Source organism: Macaca mulatta, chromosome 4 (assembly GCF_049350105.2).
Source record: "Macaca mulatta isolate MMU2019108-1 chromosome 4, T2T-MMU8v2.0, whole genome shotgun sequence".
In the NCBI taxonomy this organism is placed as follows: Eukaryota; Metazoa; Chordata; class Mammalia; order Primates; family Cercopithecidae; genus Macaca; species Macaca mulatta.
In genome coordinates this window covers 80,427,742-80,445,233 of record NC_133409.1, presented here as the reverse complement: position 1 = coordinate 80,445,233, position 17,492 = coordinate 80,427,742, and the positions used below count along the sequence as shown (strand labels likewise).

The 17,492-nt window shown below is 41.6% G+C and overlaps 1 protein-coding gene across 2 annotated transcripts in view; it reads right to left on the bottom strand.

Moving 5' to 3' along the window:
• Window positions 1-17,492, bottom strand: part of PREP (prolyl endopeptidase) — a 133,696-nt gene that overhangs the window by 42,122 nt on the left and 74,082 nt on the right. For both annotated transcript variants that reach the window (XM_077998400.1, NM_001257914.1), the window contains 1 exon segment: window positions 12,021-12,124. In XM_077998400.1, the coding sequence (XP_077854526.1) occupies window positions 12,021-12,124 (104 nt within the window).

Genomic DNA, 17,492 nt, shown 5'->3' with positions numbered 1-17,492 from the left:
CAGAGTCCATCCTAATGCCCAAATATTCCCATACGCTTGCATCACGCTTCATGTTCTAGAAACAGTATTAAATTTCTTTCTTCATGGGAGGAGTGCCTCCTGAACAGGTGCTTCTGTCTTTGTAGTGTGTGATTTCTGCTGTCAACAATTCTAATATCTGAAAATTCTATTTTTTAGGAGCTTTCATTTTTCCAACCCTGATCCTGAGATTTAGGTGCCTGGCCACCAGATGGCATTTGGGTGCCCTGATCTCAGGGTCTACACCGAAAAGCTCTTGCTGAGGGTCTTTTTTGCATTGTGTGGCAGACTGCTAGTTGTCCCCCAATACCTATCTATTCCTCTTGTTTCCTTGATAAAAAGGCCCTAATTTTTAGCTGGCCACATTTTTTTTTTCTGGGAATAAAACTACATCTCAAGCCTCTGCAACCGAGTGTACGTTTTCACCAATAAGACATAAGCAGATAGAATGCACGTCACCTCCTAACAAACATCTTTATAAGCCAGCTGACACACACCCATTCACCATATCATAGATTACGTAGTCTCAGGTTGCTGCAAAGTAATGTCCTCTTTTAGACACAGGAGAGAATTTATGTATAGTGGAGTAGAGACTGCAGCAACTACAGACTTTGGCCATATAACTTACTTCTCTATTATAAGACAGCAAGAAAACAGACTTATCTTCCAGAATCACACAGCTGGTATCCAGAGGAGGAGAAAGGGACACGAGTACGTACACTCTGAATATGAATATTATGCTCTCAATCTAGAATGCCTGCACGATGCGTGAAATTCTAATGTAACATATGTCACCGTGAAGCATAATATCAAAAATAACACAAACGCTCAGGTACTAGATCGTCAAGAACAGCTGATACCAATTCAAGCAGTTTCCTAATCGTATGAAAGCAGTGACCTCTTGAAAAGCTGCTTTTTGAAAATGCTGCCCCATTCGCCCTTCACTAAACCGTTCTGAAAATTTCTGACCTGTACCCAATCACACGAACACGCTGCTGTGGGAAGACACTGCCACCCGTTCAACAGTCAGCTCACCAAGGATGTGGATGAGGCAACACTCAAAAGCTGTATGTGTCATGAACTCGGCGCAGAAGTTAATGAGTATTAAAACACTAATTAATGTTCTGAGAATATGTTCTTTGAATGGCAAAGCCTATATGCTAGTAAGCACCAATCAGCTATAACTAAGATTAGAAAAATCTGAATTAAAGGGAAAAAAAAAAATCCCACTCCCTCCACCCCAAGGCATGTTGGTAAAGCCAAAGAATCTTCTTACTTTAGCATTTTGGCTCGGCTGCAAAGCAAACCGCCTTAGGCATGTTATTGATGTTTCATATGTACTATAGCAAGTAATCCCCAGAAAAGCCAAATTCCTATTAAGTATAAGAGAACAACAGTAAAGATAATAAAATCAGTGTTAACTACTTATAAAATCTTGATTATTTTTCCTTGGTATTAAGTTTGCTCCCCTTCTTAAAATATGAGTACTTGGATTTTCTTAATTTATACTGATTTTTATAAAATGTAGACACTTGTTAATGGAGTTGACTCAGGGTATAGACTCAGTTAAGTGTTCTTTTCAGGTCTATAAATTTTGTCTTTCATTTGGAAAGAAAAGCCAATCTCTAGCTGGCTTAACAAAGATGAAACAGTGAGGAATCAAAGTGTATTTCTGCTACATTACATTCCTTTGTGACACCACGTTCAACCACAGTACACTATTTCATCCACAGAGAAGTGCCCCAGGCAACCACTGCACAGGGTACTGAGGGTAGGATTATTATTTTCTTGAATTTACTGTAACAAAAAGGCAGAAGCAATCTTTGAACAAAGGACAGTGGTAAAACTGTTCAGGAATCTCAGTGGGGAACTGGACATTATAAAAACACCCATTCCCTCAAAGCCCTGCCTAACTTCCACTCCTCCTGTGAAGGCTTCCTCCTTTATCCCAGCCAGGATGGCCTGTGACCACCACAGCACCGACCGAAGCCTGTGCCTTTCCCCGACCACTGTGATAACATCCTTGGGTTCTTCGATCTTTTCAGATCTGTATGTTTCAACTTTCCAGTCAGACTGTAAATTTCCCAGGGGCAGTGCTTATGTCTGGAATTTCTTTGTATTCAAACAGTACCTGGCGTTGCATATCATACTATGAATATTTATTGATAGGCTACATTTAACTCCCATTTCCCTGTGACTTCACTTTGTTTAAAATGAAACATATTGCTGATTGTAAATGTAGACAGATTTTTCAGGTAAATTCACTTACCACCAAATCTGTTTTACAAATATAATTTCTATGTTCAGTATTTCGACTTATTTTTAAAAGACAATGGCACACAAGTTCTAATCAATATTACATGGTTGTGTCATTTACAATAAAAAGCAGGAAAAAGATGAATCAATTGCAGATTTGATAAACCTATTTAAAACTTAATTCTTATAACTGTGTTCCAGATTGGAAGATAAACTGACAGTGTTTCTAGGATCAGATTTTCAAAATTGTATTTCTGGTACAGATCAATTTTCTACCCACAGCTATAATCAGGAATGGATAAAGGTTATATAGACAGCAGCTCTGTTTGTGTCTGTCTGTAAAATATGACACCAGATCACTCACCTTCCCAGTTGAGATGCTCAGGGTCTTGAAGGAATGTGTTAACAGATCACACAAAGAGGAGCACTCTGTGGCTCATTTAGCCATGTTTATTTGGCCCTTCTCCTTCTCCTGGCTGGTCTATTTTATCAGCTACACCACCAGGTAGGCAGCACCATTAAAAGAGATTCTTGGTCACAGTGTTGACTAACCATGCAGAGTAATCTGTGCTGCAGTATTCACATCCAAATGATAATATGCCTCACAGAATGAATGAAGAAATGACAGACAGCCTGGGACATACTCTTTTCAAGTCACCTATGGGGTAAATATAAACCCCAGGGTCAAGTGGAATCAAAAGTAACATTATCCTAAAGTAACTGAAAATGAAAATAAAGTGTAATAGAATCAAAAATGTGGCTTCTATTACGCACCATTAGAATGCTTTCCATTCATCCACAAATCTCTCTCCAGAGTCTGCTTTTTACAGTGGTAGGTCATTGTTGGCAACACTGCCAAGAGCCTGATCAAAATGTGAGAACATCTGTCACGCTCTCATTGCATGTCAAAGCTCTGCTGCATACATACACTTGAATCTAAACCACTGCAAAACAGATTTTAAGCCATACAAGTCAATGCTGTTGTGACAATGCTGTTGTGACGTCATATTGTGTTTCAAAGGCACCTTTTACACAATGAAAGAATTCTATTTTAATAACAGTACAACATGTATGAGGTACATAATCAGTAGATAAAAGATCTATTGGCATTATACATAGGGCAAAGTTGCATTTTCTAAATATGGAAACGAAGAGCAACACATTAAAATCTGTACTGTCCAGTTACTGTTTAAATATTTACCATGAGTCTTTTTATTCCTCATATTACAGCAGTACAAAAATTGTAAGTATTTAAGAGGCTCAATGCCAGGAAGTTTTCTTTGGGAAGTGGAGATCCAGGTACAGGGAAATTCTGGGAGTGTTCCATTGCCACAGGCACCTGGGGGTGCCTAAGTGCATGTTCTACTCGGTTTAACCTGGACATTCCAGGCTGCTATGCATGCGGCTGGTAGATTTGTATTCCACAGAGGCACTTGCTTAGCTGTCATGTTTTATCTTTTCATTTGTAAAAGAAAACAATACTTTTTTAGGTGGTAACTAGCTTGTCATCTATAAAGAATATTACCATTATTAGAACAGAAAAAAAAAAACAATCGAATAGGGGAAACACTCCAATCATACTAAGTGGTAAGAGGTATTTCTGGGGTGGTTCCAAGATGACCAAATAGGAACAGCTACAGTCTATGGCTCCCAGCGTGAGCGATGCAGAAGACGGGTGATTTCTACATTTCCAACTGAGGTACTGGGTTCATCTCACTGGGGCTTGTCAGACAGTGGGGGCAGGACAGTGAGTGCAGCCAACCGAGCGTGAGCCGAAGCAGGACGAGGCATCGCCTCACCTGGGAAGCACAAGGGGTCAGGGAATTCCCTTTCCTAGCCAAGGGAAGCGGCGACAGATGGCACCTGGAAAATCAGGTCACTCCCACTCTAATACTGTGCTTCTCCAACGGTCTTAGCAAATGGCACACCAGAAGATTATATCCTGTGCCTGGCTCAGAGGGTCCCACGTCCATGGAGTCTTGCTCACAGAGCCTCGCTCATTGCTGGCACAGCAGTCTGAGATCTAATTACAAGGCGGCACTGAGGCTTGGGGAGGGGCACCTGCCATTGCTGAGGCTTCAGCAGGTAAACAAAGCACCAGAAAGCTCGACCTGGTGGAGGCAGCACAAGGAGGCCTCCCTGCCTCTGTAGACTCCACCACTGGGGACAGGGCACAGCCAAACAAAAGGCAGCAGAAACCACTGCAGACTTAAATGTCCCTGTCTGACAGCTTTGAAGAGAGTAGTGGTTCTCCCAGCACAGAGTCTGATATCTGAGAACACACAGACTGCCTCCTAAAATGGGTCCCTGACCCCCGAGTAGCCTAACTAGGAGGCACCTCCCAGTAGGGGCAGACTGACACCTCACACGGCCAGGTACCCCCTCTGAGACGAAGCTTCCAGAGGAACGATCAGGCAGCAACATTTGCTGTTCAACAATATTCACTCTTCTGCAGCCTCCACTGCTGATACTCAGGCAAACAGGGTCTGGAGTGGACCTCCAGCAAACTCCAACAGACCTGCAGCTGAGGGTCCTGATTGTTAGAAGGAAAACTCACAAACAGGAAGGACATCCACACCAAAACCCCACCTGTAAGTCACCATCATCAAAGACCAAAGGTAGATAAAACCACAAAGATGGGGAAAAAACAGAGAAGAAAAGCTGAAAATTATAAAAATCAGAGGCCTCTCCCCCTCCAAAGGAACGCAGCTCCTCACCAGCAACGGAACAAAGCTGGATGGAGAATGACTTTAATGAGTTGAGAGAAGAAGGCTTCAGACGATCAAACTTCTCCGAGCTAAAGGAGGAAGTTTGAACCCACCGCAAAGAAGCTAAAAAACTTGAAAAAAGATTAGACGAATGGCTAACTAGAATAACCAGTGTAGAGAAGTCCTAAAGTGATGTGATGGAGCTGAAAAGCATGGCACGAGAACTAGAACAAATGCACAAGCTTCAGTAGCCAATTTGATCACCTAGGAGAACGGGTATCAGTGATTGAGTATCAAATGAATGAAAGGAAGCAAGAAGAGAAGTTCAGAGAAAAAAGGTACAAAGAAACGAATAAAACCTCCAAGAAACACGGGACTATATGAAAAGACAAAATCTACGTCTGACTGGTCTACCTGAAGGTGATGGGGGGGAAAGGAACCAAGTTAGAAAACACTCTGCAGGATATTATCCAGGAGAACTTCCCCAACCTAGCAAGGCAGGCCAACATTCAAATTCAGGAAATACAGAGAATGCCACAAAGACACTCCTCAAGAAGAGCAACTCCAAGACACATAACTGTCAGATTCACCAAAGTTGAAATGAAGGAAAAAATTTTGGGGGCAGCCAGAGAGAAAGGTCGGGTTACACACAAAGGGAAGCCCATCAGACTAACAGCAGATCTCTCGGCAGAAACTCTCCGAGCCAGAAGAGAGTGGGGGCCAATATTCAACATTCTAAAAGAAAAGAATTTTCAACTCAGAATGTCATATCCAGCCAAACTAAGTTTCATAAGTGAAAGAGAAATAAAATCCTTTACAGACAAGCAAATGCTGCGAGATTTTGTCACCACCAGGCCTGCCCTACAAGAGCTCCTGAATGAAGCACTGAACATGGAAAGGAACAACCAGTACCAGCCACTGCAAAAACACGCCAAATGTAAAGACCATTGATGCTAGGAAGAAACTGCATCAACTAATGAGCAAAATGACCAGCTAACATCATGATGACAGGATCAAATTCACACATAACAGAATTAACCTTAAATGTAAATGGGCTAAATGCTCCAATTAAACGACAAAGACTGGCAAACTGGAAAAAGAGTCAAGACCCATCAGTGTGCTATATTCAGGAGACCCTTCTCACATGCAGAGACACACATAGGCTCAAAATAAAGGGATGGAGGAAGATCTACCAAGAAAATGGAAAGCAGAAAAAGGCAGGGGTTGCAATCCTAGTCTCTGATAAGACAGACTTTAAACCATCAAAGATCAAAAGAGACAAAGAAGGCCATTACATAATGGTAAAGGGATCAATTCAACAAGAAGAGCTAACTATCCTAAATATATATGCACCCAATACAGGAGCACCCAGATTCATAAAGCAAGTCCTTACAGACTTACAAACAGACTCAGACTCCCACACAATAATAATGGGAGACTTTAACACCCCACTGTCAACATTAGACAGATCGATGAGACAGAAGGTTAACAAGGATATCCAGGAATTGAACTCAGCTCTGCACCAAGTGGACCTAATAGACATCTACAGAACTCCCCACCCCAAATCAACAGAATATACATTCTTCTCAGCACCACATTGCACGTATTCCAAAGTTGACCACATAGTTGGAAGTAAAGCACTCCTCAGCAAATGTAAAATAACAGAAATTATAACAAACTGTCTCTCAGGCCACAGTGCAATCAAACTAGAACTCAGGACTAAGAAACTCACTCAAAACCACTCAACTACATGGAAACTGAACAACCTGCTCCTGAATGACTCCTGGGTACATAACAAAAGGAAGAAATAAAGATGTTCTTTGAAACCAATGAGAACAAAGACACAACGTACCAGAATCTTTGGGACACATTTAAAGCAGTGTGAAGACGGAAATTTATAGCACTAAATGCCCACAAGAGAAAGCAGGAAAGATCTAAAATTGACACCCTAACATCACAATTGAAAGAACTACAGAAGCAAGAGCACACACATTCAAAAGCTAGCAGAAGGCAAGAAATAACTAAGATCAGAGCAGAACTGAAGGAGATAGAGACACAAAAAACCCTTCAAAAAATTCAATGAATCCAGAGCTGATTTTTTGAGAACAAAATTGATACACGGCTAGCAATACTAATACAGAAGAAGAGAGAGAAGAATTAAATAGATGCAATAAAAAATGATAAAGGGGATATCACTACTGATCCCACAGAAATATAAACTAACATCAGAGAATAGTATAGTATAAACACCTTTATGCGAATAAACCAGAAAATCTAGACGAAATGGATAAATTCCTGGACACATACATCCTCCCAAGACTAAACCAGGAAGAACTTGAATCCCTGAATAGACCAATAACAGGCTCTGAAATTGAGGCAATAATTAATAGCCTACCAACCAAAAAAAGTCCAGGACCAGACAGACTCACAGATGAATTCTACCAGAGGTACAAGGAGGAGCTGGTACCATTCCTTCTGAAACTATTCGAAACAATAGAAAAAGAGGGAATCCTCCCTAACTCATTTTATGAGGTCAGCATCATCCTGATACCAAAGCCTGGCAGAGACACAACAAAAAAAGAGAATTTTAGACCAATATCCCTGATGAACATCGATGCAAAAATCATCAATAAAATACTGGCAAACCGAATCCAGCAGCACATCAAAAAGTTATTCACCATGATCAAGTGGGCTTCATCCCTGGGATGCAAGGCTGGTTCAACATAGGCAAATCAATAAATGTAATCCAGCATATAAACAGAACCAAAGACAAAAACCACACGATTATCTCAATAGATGCAGAAAAGGCCTTTGACAAAATTCAACAGCCCTTCATGCTAAAAACTCTCAATAAATTCGGTATTGATGGGATGTATCTCAAAATAGTAAGAGCTATTTATGACAAACCCACAGCCAATATCATAGTGAATGGGCAAAAACTGGAAGCATTCCCTTTGAAAACTGGCACAAGACAGGGATGCCCTCTCTCTCCACTCCTATTCAACATAGTGTTAGAAGTTCTGGCCAGCGCAGTCAGGCAGGAGAAAGAAATAAAGGGTATTCAATGAGGAAAAGAGGAAGTCAAATTGTCCCTGTTTGCAGATGACATGATTGTATATTTAGAAAACCCCATCGTCTCAGCACAAAACCTCCTTAAGCTGATAAGCAACTTCACCAAAGTCTCAGGATACAAAATCAATGTGCAAAAATCACAAGCATTCTTATACACCAATAACAGACAAACAGAGAGCCAAATCATGAGTGAACTCCCATTCACAATTGCTTCAAAGAGAATAAAATACCTAGGAATCCAACTTACAAGGGATGTGAAGGACCTCTTCAAGGAGAACTACAAACCACTGCTCAATGAAATAAAACAGGACACAAACAAATGGAAGAACATTCCATGCTCATGGATAGGAAGAATCAGTATCGTCAAAATGGCCATACTGCCCAAGGTAATTTATAGATTCAATGCCATCCCCATCAAGCTACCAATGACTTTCTTCACAGAATTGGAAAAAACTACTTTAAAGTTCACATGGAACTAAAAAAGAGCTCGCATTACTAAGACAATCCTAAGCCAAAAGAACAAAGCTGGAGGCATCACGCTACCTGACTTCAAACTATACTACAAGGCTACAGTAACCGAAACAGCATGGTACTGGTACCAAAACAGAGATATAGACCAATGGAACAGAACACAGCCCTCAGAAATAATACCAAACATCTACAGCCATCTGATCTTTGACAAATCTGACAAAAACAAGAAATGGGGAAAAGATTCCCTATTTAATAAATGGTGCTGGGAAAACTGGCTAGCCATATGTAGAAAGCTGAAACTGGATCCCTTCCTTACACCTTACACAAAAATTAATTCAAGATGGATTAAAGACTTAAATGTTAGACCTAAAACCATAAAAACCCTAGAAGAAAACCTAGGCAACACCATTGAGGACATAGGCATGGGCAAGGACTTCATGTCTAAAACACCAAAAGCAATGGCAACAAAAGCCAAAATTGACAAATGGAATCTAATTAAACTAAAGAGCTTCTGCACAGCAAAAGGAACTACCATCAGAGTGAAACTACAGAATGGGAGAAAATTTTTGCCATCTCCTCATCTGACAAAAGGGCTAATATCCAGAATCTACAAAGAACTCAAATTTACAAGAAAAAAACAACCCCATCAAAAAGTGGGCAAAGGATATGAACAGATGCTTCTCAAAAGAAGACATTTATGCAGCCAACAGACACATGAAAAAATGCTCATCATCACTCGCCATCAGAGAAATGCAAATCAAAACCACAATACCATCTCACACCAGTTAGAATGGCGATCATTAAAAAATCAGGAAACAACAGGTGCTGGAGAGGATGTGGAGAAACAGGAACACTTACACTCTTGGTGGGACTGTAAACTAGTTCAACCATTGTGGAAGACAGTGTGGCGATTCCTCAGGGATCTAGAACTAGAAATACCATTTGATCCAGCCATCCCATTACAGGGTATATACCCAAAGGATTATAAATCATGCTGCTATAAAGACACATGCACATGTATGTTTACTGCAGCACTATTCACAATAGCAAAGACTTGGAACCAACCCAAATGTCCATCAATGATAGGCTGGATTAACAAAATGTGGCACATATACACCATGGAACACTATGCAGCCATTAAAAAAGGATGAGTTCATGTCCTTTATAGGGACATGGATGAAGCTGGAAACCATCATTCTCAGCAAACTATCGCAAGGACAAAAAACCAAACACTGCATGTTCTCACTCATAGGTGGGAATTGAACAATGAGAACACTTGCACACAGGAAGGGGAACATCACACACCGGGGCCTCTCGTGGGGCGGGGCGCGGAGGGATAGCATTAGGAGATATACCTAATGTAAATGATGAGTTGATGGGTGCAGCACACCAACATGGCACATGTATACATATGTAACCAACCTGCATGTTCTGCACATGTGCTCTAGAACTTAAACCTATTTAAAAAAAAAAAAAAAAAAAAAAAGAGGTGTTTCCCTGGAAGAAGCATCCTCCCTGGCAGCTGTCATTATTATAGGGGTCCTTCCCTTCCCCACACTCCAAAGGCAGTTATACACTTGGGTATTAAATGTTTGTGGGAAGTGGAAAAAAGGAGAAAACCGTGTCTTGTTTTACACAGAGCTGAGCCCCCTCATAGGCATGAGAAGATCAGGATCTCTCTTGGGCAACCCTACCCCATCCTACCTAGGGCAGCTGAGACTGTGCTCTTGAGACCAGAGGAGAGAACACTTGCTGGGTGCTGCCTGGGTGTCCCTGGCATTCCTGTTAGGAGAGGCACACCTATCCTTGCTGGGGATACCCAGGCAAGGACCAGAACTAGGCCTTGAAAAGACCAAATGTCATAGCTGATAGGGACACATTTTCTACAAATTAGAGAAAAGAAAAAACAGCAAAGAATGCCAGACTAAAAGTGAACTGATGTTAAAAGATTGATATAGGATGAGGGTGAAGATATAGGATAAGGGTGAATTTATGAACCGTGAAAATACCAGACAGGGGCTACAGGCCCCTACAGGATCTCGCCCCAGGCAATGGCTCACTGTGAAAACAAAACTAACAAGAAGCCAAACAAACAGGAAACTAAAAGTCTGTTATATTTAGTTCTAATGTTGATTGAAAAAAATAGATTATATTCTACTGCCAGTTCTTTAATATACCTTCTCTGTTAATAATCCCACAGGAATCCTAAAAAACAGATACTATCAATCTCTACTCTACAGTTGAAAAAACTGGCAGAAAGGTTAAATGACTTGCCCCATGTGGATTTCAGGCCTGTCTGACAGAGCTTCTTGATCCTGTACATCTTCTTGGCCCTGTTTGTCTATCAAGAATGTTGTGCTTTTAAATGCTATTTGCATAGATGAAGATTCTGCAAACTTTTTCTTCAAGGGCAAATATTAAGTATTTTAGGCCTTCTGGACCATAGAGTTTCTGCTGCAACCACTCTAAGTACTAAAGCAACCACAGGCGGTATGTAAACAAACGGGCATGTGTTCTCCAATGAAACAGAAGGCCAGTGTGCCAAATGCTGATATAGAACAGGGGCTGACAAATCATAGTTCTACACCAAATCCAGCCCACCACCTGTTTTTGTAAACAAAGCTTTATTCATGATCTAGATGTAGCCTATCATCTAGAGCATTTCTAGCCAACTGAAGGGTAATTCACCAAGCTATAATAATGCCCTAGTTTCACAGAAACATGGTGGGGAACATGCAGAGCTCTTTGTTCTAATCTTTCTTCACAAATAATGTTCTGATTCCTAATCTGTGACCTGTGTGGTCCAGCCCTCCAGGTGGGAGGGCCTTGATAAACACCTGGTGCCCTACTGGTAACCTCTCATTGCAAAGGAACAGAGACATTCTTCATCATCATCAATCAACCAGTGATTCAGTTTCTGGAAGACTCAGTACCCTTGGGGAGCTGAAAAAACAAAAAAGGAGATTCTTAACCTGAAAAGATGGTGGCCAAAGATGAAGCTTGTGGTGACATGACAATTAATTAATTTATGCATTCAAATGTTTGTCTACTCTGTGCCATGCAGAAATGCACATGAACTTCAGACTAAAAACACTGACTCACAGCACTTAAGTCAATACTTTACATACAGCAAATCCCCATGTTATTTACAACGCCAAAAGACCTGAGCTAGAACACAACCCATAATCAAGCAAGCAGACCGACACAGACAGAAATGTTGCAATAGGAGCCCCAGTACAAAGAACTCCAGCTTCCTGTCCAAGAGTAGCAGCCATAGGAGCAGAACCTGCAGGCTAGGGGAGGGCAGGGACTACGCCAGCTCACTGCTGAATCCTGAGTGCCTGGCTCAATGACCGTCAACAGTGGGGGCTCCAAAATACTTGTCTGTATTACCATGAATTGCCTCCACCGCTTCTGATAAGCTGCAGTGTGAATGGCCCAGCCTGAAAGTCAGACTTCCTAACTCTCACATTAATGAGATCTTATTCTCCATACCTGGACTGTCTGGTAATCAGAAGCATCAATTCCTTTTACGGTCACCTCTCGGAAAACTCTTGGCTCCAGTTCCTCTTTGGTAAGATCACAGTGATAAATGATACCTAAAAAGTAGAAGAAGGCTTGGTTTAGTCTACGGGACTCACTAGATGCAAAGGGGGCAAGGATCACAAACCACAACCAAATGCCAGTAATAGCAAGAGAGGACTATTTGTCAGGGACTTGGTTAATCCCCACCACAGTCGAAGGCTCACTGCAGACAAGTGCTTAGAACAGAATCTGGCATGAGGGGTGCTATGTAAGTGTTCATCCTCATCATCACCATCTCATGCAGCCTTCTTTTTTACAACACTAGTAAGTGTATACATTTTAGAAGATTCGAATATGAGAAAAGGTGAGAAACCTAATTGCGGAAATTTAACTGGTCTTCCCCAAGCTGGGTCACTTAGGAATTCAGGTAAAAAAAAAAAGTGGTAGACTTCATCTAGCGCCATTTGACCTGGGAGGTCACTGACAAAAACCTCAAGTGATTTGCCCAGGGTCAAGAGCCAGTCAGGGGTCTCTTGATAAACACTCTGGGGCTCCTGCTACCTGACACCTACCTCTCTGTGGACACTCATGTGGACAGCAATCACGGACCAAAGATGATCAGTAGGAATTACAAAATTGCCTTTCCAATTTGGATGATCCCAGTAATTGTGCACAACACAAAATGACTACTATACATACTAAGAATTCCAGCTTAACGAAACACTAATTAAACATTTCCCGAATTTAATGCTACTACTTACTTTCTTTTTTTTTTTTTTTTTTTTTTTTTGAGACGGAGTCTGGCTCTGTCCCCCAGGCTGGAGTGCAGTGGCCGGATCTCAGCTCACTGCAAGCTCCGCCTCCCAGGTTCACACCATTCTCCTGCCTCAGCCTCCTGAGTAGCTGGGACTACAGGCCCCCGCCACCTCGCCCGGCTAGTTTTTTGTATTTTTTTAGTAGAGATGGGGTTTCACCGTGTTAGCCAGGATGGTCTCGATCTCCTGACCTCGTGATCCACCTGTCTCGGCCTCCCAAAGTGCTGGGATTACAGGCTTGAGCCACCGCGCCCGGCCAATGCTACTACTTTCTAACATTTAAGAACGAAATCAAAGAAATAATAAGACAAGTCATTAATGTTTGAAAACAATGACACTGCTGTGGTTTATAAAACAGAACTAGTCATCCACAGAGTGGCTGGTGTGGAAATAGCACCTCCCCACATAATACTTTAAACATATGCTGTCAAGTCTATGAAAAATCGATTTAGTGATCCCATCAGTACTTGCTGGAAAACCAAAAACCAAACAGTACTCCCACAGGGCACATTTAAATGGAATAATCATTATTAAAATGTCAGTCCTTTCTTCTCGACTCCTCTGTGTATGCACTTCACTAACAGCTGGGAAACAATACGCTGCCCCCGACTGGAAAGGAGTAATACATTCAGATCAGTGAGCAGCACAGCCGCCAATCCTTATGAATGTTGTCTCAATTCTCATGATTACAGACAAACTGTTTTAAGGTGACCATAACAGGGTATACGATTAACGCTGACAGTAAGATGTATAACATGACTCAAGTATTGACTTTCTTAGTTTAAGTTACGCTTGGATATTTGTTAGAATATACCTTTATATATTCTTCCAGTTGCATTCTGTGAGCATGCATTCTAATTTACCAGATATACTGAACACTGTACTTGCCTAAATCAATGTAATCTTGAGGGTAAAAGGCTATCTCTTGTGGTATGTTTTAATTTTTAAGAGCTTCTTGATCAGTACCTGGTGCCCCCCACAAACACAAAAAGCATGTAAATTTTAGAAAAAAAGGACAAATAAACAACAACAACAACAACAAAGACAGAGTGCAGACCAAGCATGTGCCATTTGAGCACCTGCCTCACCGTGGCATCACCATGACCTGTAGTACAGCAAATGACAACGGCCTAGGGAGCCAAAATTCCCAGCTCTGCAAGTTGCTAGCTCAGTGACCTGAGACAAGGCTCCCAAGTACTAGAATGCAAGTTCTGTAGTGAAAGACAATGAGTAGGAAATAGACTCTAAACGCCTGTTTATCTAGAAAGGTTGAGACATCAAATCTAACCACAGAATGAAATAAATATGTAACAGGGGCTGGTTACTGTTCACGGAAAGAGTTTCAAATGCCTGACCTCCCTATTCTTCTGTCCTGTGCACCAGAAGTGGTGCCCTGAAGGAGGCTGTGTTAAACCTGGAGGTATTGGCACTTAACATATTTTATCGATACTTTCTATTTACAGATCCATCTAGGTTAGCCCCTTGCCTATTCACAGCATAATGTGAATCCCTATAATCTAATGATGCTTTGTGTCCCATCTGATTTGGCTCACAGAGGATAAGAACAAGGAAGGTGGGGTTTGAAGAAAACATCCTAGAATCATAAACCAGAGTTGGTCAGGTGATCGCTAGGAAATAAATTTCAAAGTTTAAGTCTGAAAAAAGAGAACTGAACTATGGAAGTCCCTTAAGGCCAGAGGAGGTATCTGGACTTGAGGAGGAGGCAGGGAGATCAGCTGGTATGTTCCCAGTGTAATCTGAAATAAATGTAAGGAGAAGCAGGAGTAGTCAGGAGAAAGAGACAGCTCTAGGAGAAGCCATCAAAACAAGAATCAGGGGATCCGAAAAGTCACGTATGTAAAAAGGCGGCACACTTTGTAACCCACAGAGATTTTGTTTTAACTGATTTTAGGTTGGGTTTTAACATTATTAAAAGAACAACAACAACAAAAAACACGTCTCAAAAAGTTTAGACTTTCACTGATAATCCCTGAAAGGCTTTTCTATGATTTGTCACCCCTGACTCTCAGAGCCATGCATATAGGACTGCTCTACAAGATTATTACAACACGCAGGTCTGGAGCTCACCCTAGGCAACTCTCCAAGGTTCCACAAGTACAGAGTTCACAGGTTCAACCACTAAGTGGTTTGAACCACAGGGAATAAGTGCACTGTGCTCTAAGCTGCTACGGCTGCCTGTTTTCTTCCAAATGGGACTCAAGGTGCCAAAGTAAGTCATAAGTGGCTTGGGCTCAAGATGTGTTTTCACCATGTACCTCCAAGGAAAACAAAGTCAGCTGGTGTGCACCTGCCAGAGGTACCAAATGTCTGCAGCAGGAAGCTGGAGCTGCAGTTATTTGTGACCCTGGGGCTTTCCATATAATTGAGTGCCTCTGCTCTTTACTGTAGTAGTGAACAGCTAGCCTTCAGACACCAGTGCAAGACTACTTGTGAGCTGATGTGTATATACACACACTGACAATCCACGCTTTCATGAGATCTAATCTAATTATGTGATGGCTGTTTTTGCATTTGGTCTCACAAGATCTGAGTGTGGAAGCCCCTTTCTCTGGTTTTAGAAATCAAATTGCATTTGGGAGAGAAAAGAGAAAAATGGAGGCAAAACTAGTAAAACGAGACAGACAAAGCTTGGTCAGAAAATTAAAGCTTGGTCAGAAAATGCCTGGCAGTACAGAACGAGGAACACACTTCTCTTTTCAAATTTCACAGCCACAGTCACGGATAATATTTCATTGCTTGGCACAGAACCCAACATTTTACACTTGGACAATAAGCCCTTTCTTCCCCAGGTAATGATGAGCTTGTTCCTGACATAAATGGTCACATGCGGTCACTGAAGGAGGTTTACAGGCCTTTGGGGACTCCAGCTTTTATTAAGAGCAGGTGAGTCACCCTCACTGCCCTCCTCATTGTCCTTTATCCATTTAAACTGTTTAAGATACAAAATTTTCCAAAGTAAAACTTCTGTACCCAGTGTAAATTTGAGGAAATAAACTGTGGGTACTGCAGCAGTGGGTTAAGAATGGCTATCTAGAAGAAATGATTTTCCTCATCTGTCCACTGGCTGCTGCTGTACTCCAGGTTCTAGGGGGAAGAGGGAATGGGGGAGGTGCAGGACACCCTGAAGTCGAATTCTTGAACAGTCGCTTCCTGGCTTCTGGCCCTTGCACGGTTTCCACATTCTTGTGGGTGCTTTTCCTAGTTTCTCTTGATCCACTGCAAGGTGCTTGGGAAAGTAAAGCCTGCTAGGTTTTCAAGGTATACTATCAGACCTATTTACAGAACATTATTCTTTTGGTTTTAATAACCCTGACAGAAACCTGCCACCACAATAAGATTCCTTATGGATTGCCTGCTCTGTGACTCAGAGGCTCAAAATAAAAGTGCCGAGACATCACTGTCAACTGGCCAAATCCCAAGAGGCGGTCGGGGCCACTTGAGCACCTGCCTTGCTCTCCCCTAAGACTGCTTTTTTTGTCTAATGACCAAACGACTGCAAAACTGAGTGGGACAAAAAGCACTTCGGAGGAGTTCAACATATGTGCATAAGGAAAGTGCAGACTTTTTTTCAGCCAGATTGCTTTTAGGACAGGGTCTGCCTGGTCAACTGCAAACTGCCAACTGAGCCAGACTCCTGGGACAAACCACAGTGTGTGTATGGCCATGATGCTACAAAAACAGTGCAGACGGATGGAATGGAGGAAAAAAACAAAACAAAGCAAACTGAAGGTGACCATTTTTTTTTTTTTTTTAAGTTAAAAAGAGAGCTATGTTTACTTTGGGGAAAATTAACTCACACCATAAAATGTAAAACCACAACTTACAAGTGTTTCCCTTACCTACTAGAACCAAATAACACACATTTTTTCATGATGTAAGACTATACTTTTAGAATTACATTTTATTTTGGTTTAATAACAGCAGAATTGATTCTCAGCTTATTCCAGAGAACTTTTTTTTTGTCAGATGTAGCTAAATATTTTACATTTTCATATCTGCACTGTGTTCTTGTGCATATAGACCAAAGACTGAATCAAACGTTGTATTCACTGGGACTAATTTTTTTTTTTTTTTTTGAGATGGAGTCTCGCTCTGTTGACAGGCTGGAGTGCAGTGGTGCAATCTTAGCTCACTGCAACCTTTGCCTCCCGGGTTCAAGCGATTCTCCTGCCTCGGCCTCCTGAGCAGCTGGGACTACAGGCACATGCCACCACGCCAGGCTAATTTTTGTATTTTTAGAAGAGACTGGGTTTCACCACGTGAAACCACCCTGGGTTTGCCCAGGATGGTCTCGATCTCTTGACCTTGCGATCCACCCGCCTCGGCCTCCCAAAGTGCTAGGATTATAGGAGTGAGCCACTATGCCTGGCCCATTGGTACTAATTTTTAATCAACCTAGAACGTTAGCTGTTCCTGGCTCCAGAAGAACAGAGACTTGGAATATAAGATTAATGAGAGTGCCATTTTAGGCATTTACCTTTCCCTTTGTTCTGGGCATCTGTTCTAGCGTTTTATTCCCAGTAAGTAATTTTGGCTATAATACAGCATATGTGATTTTCAATAACATAGCATTATACTTCCATTTCCCCCAAAGAAACCCAAACAC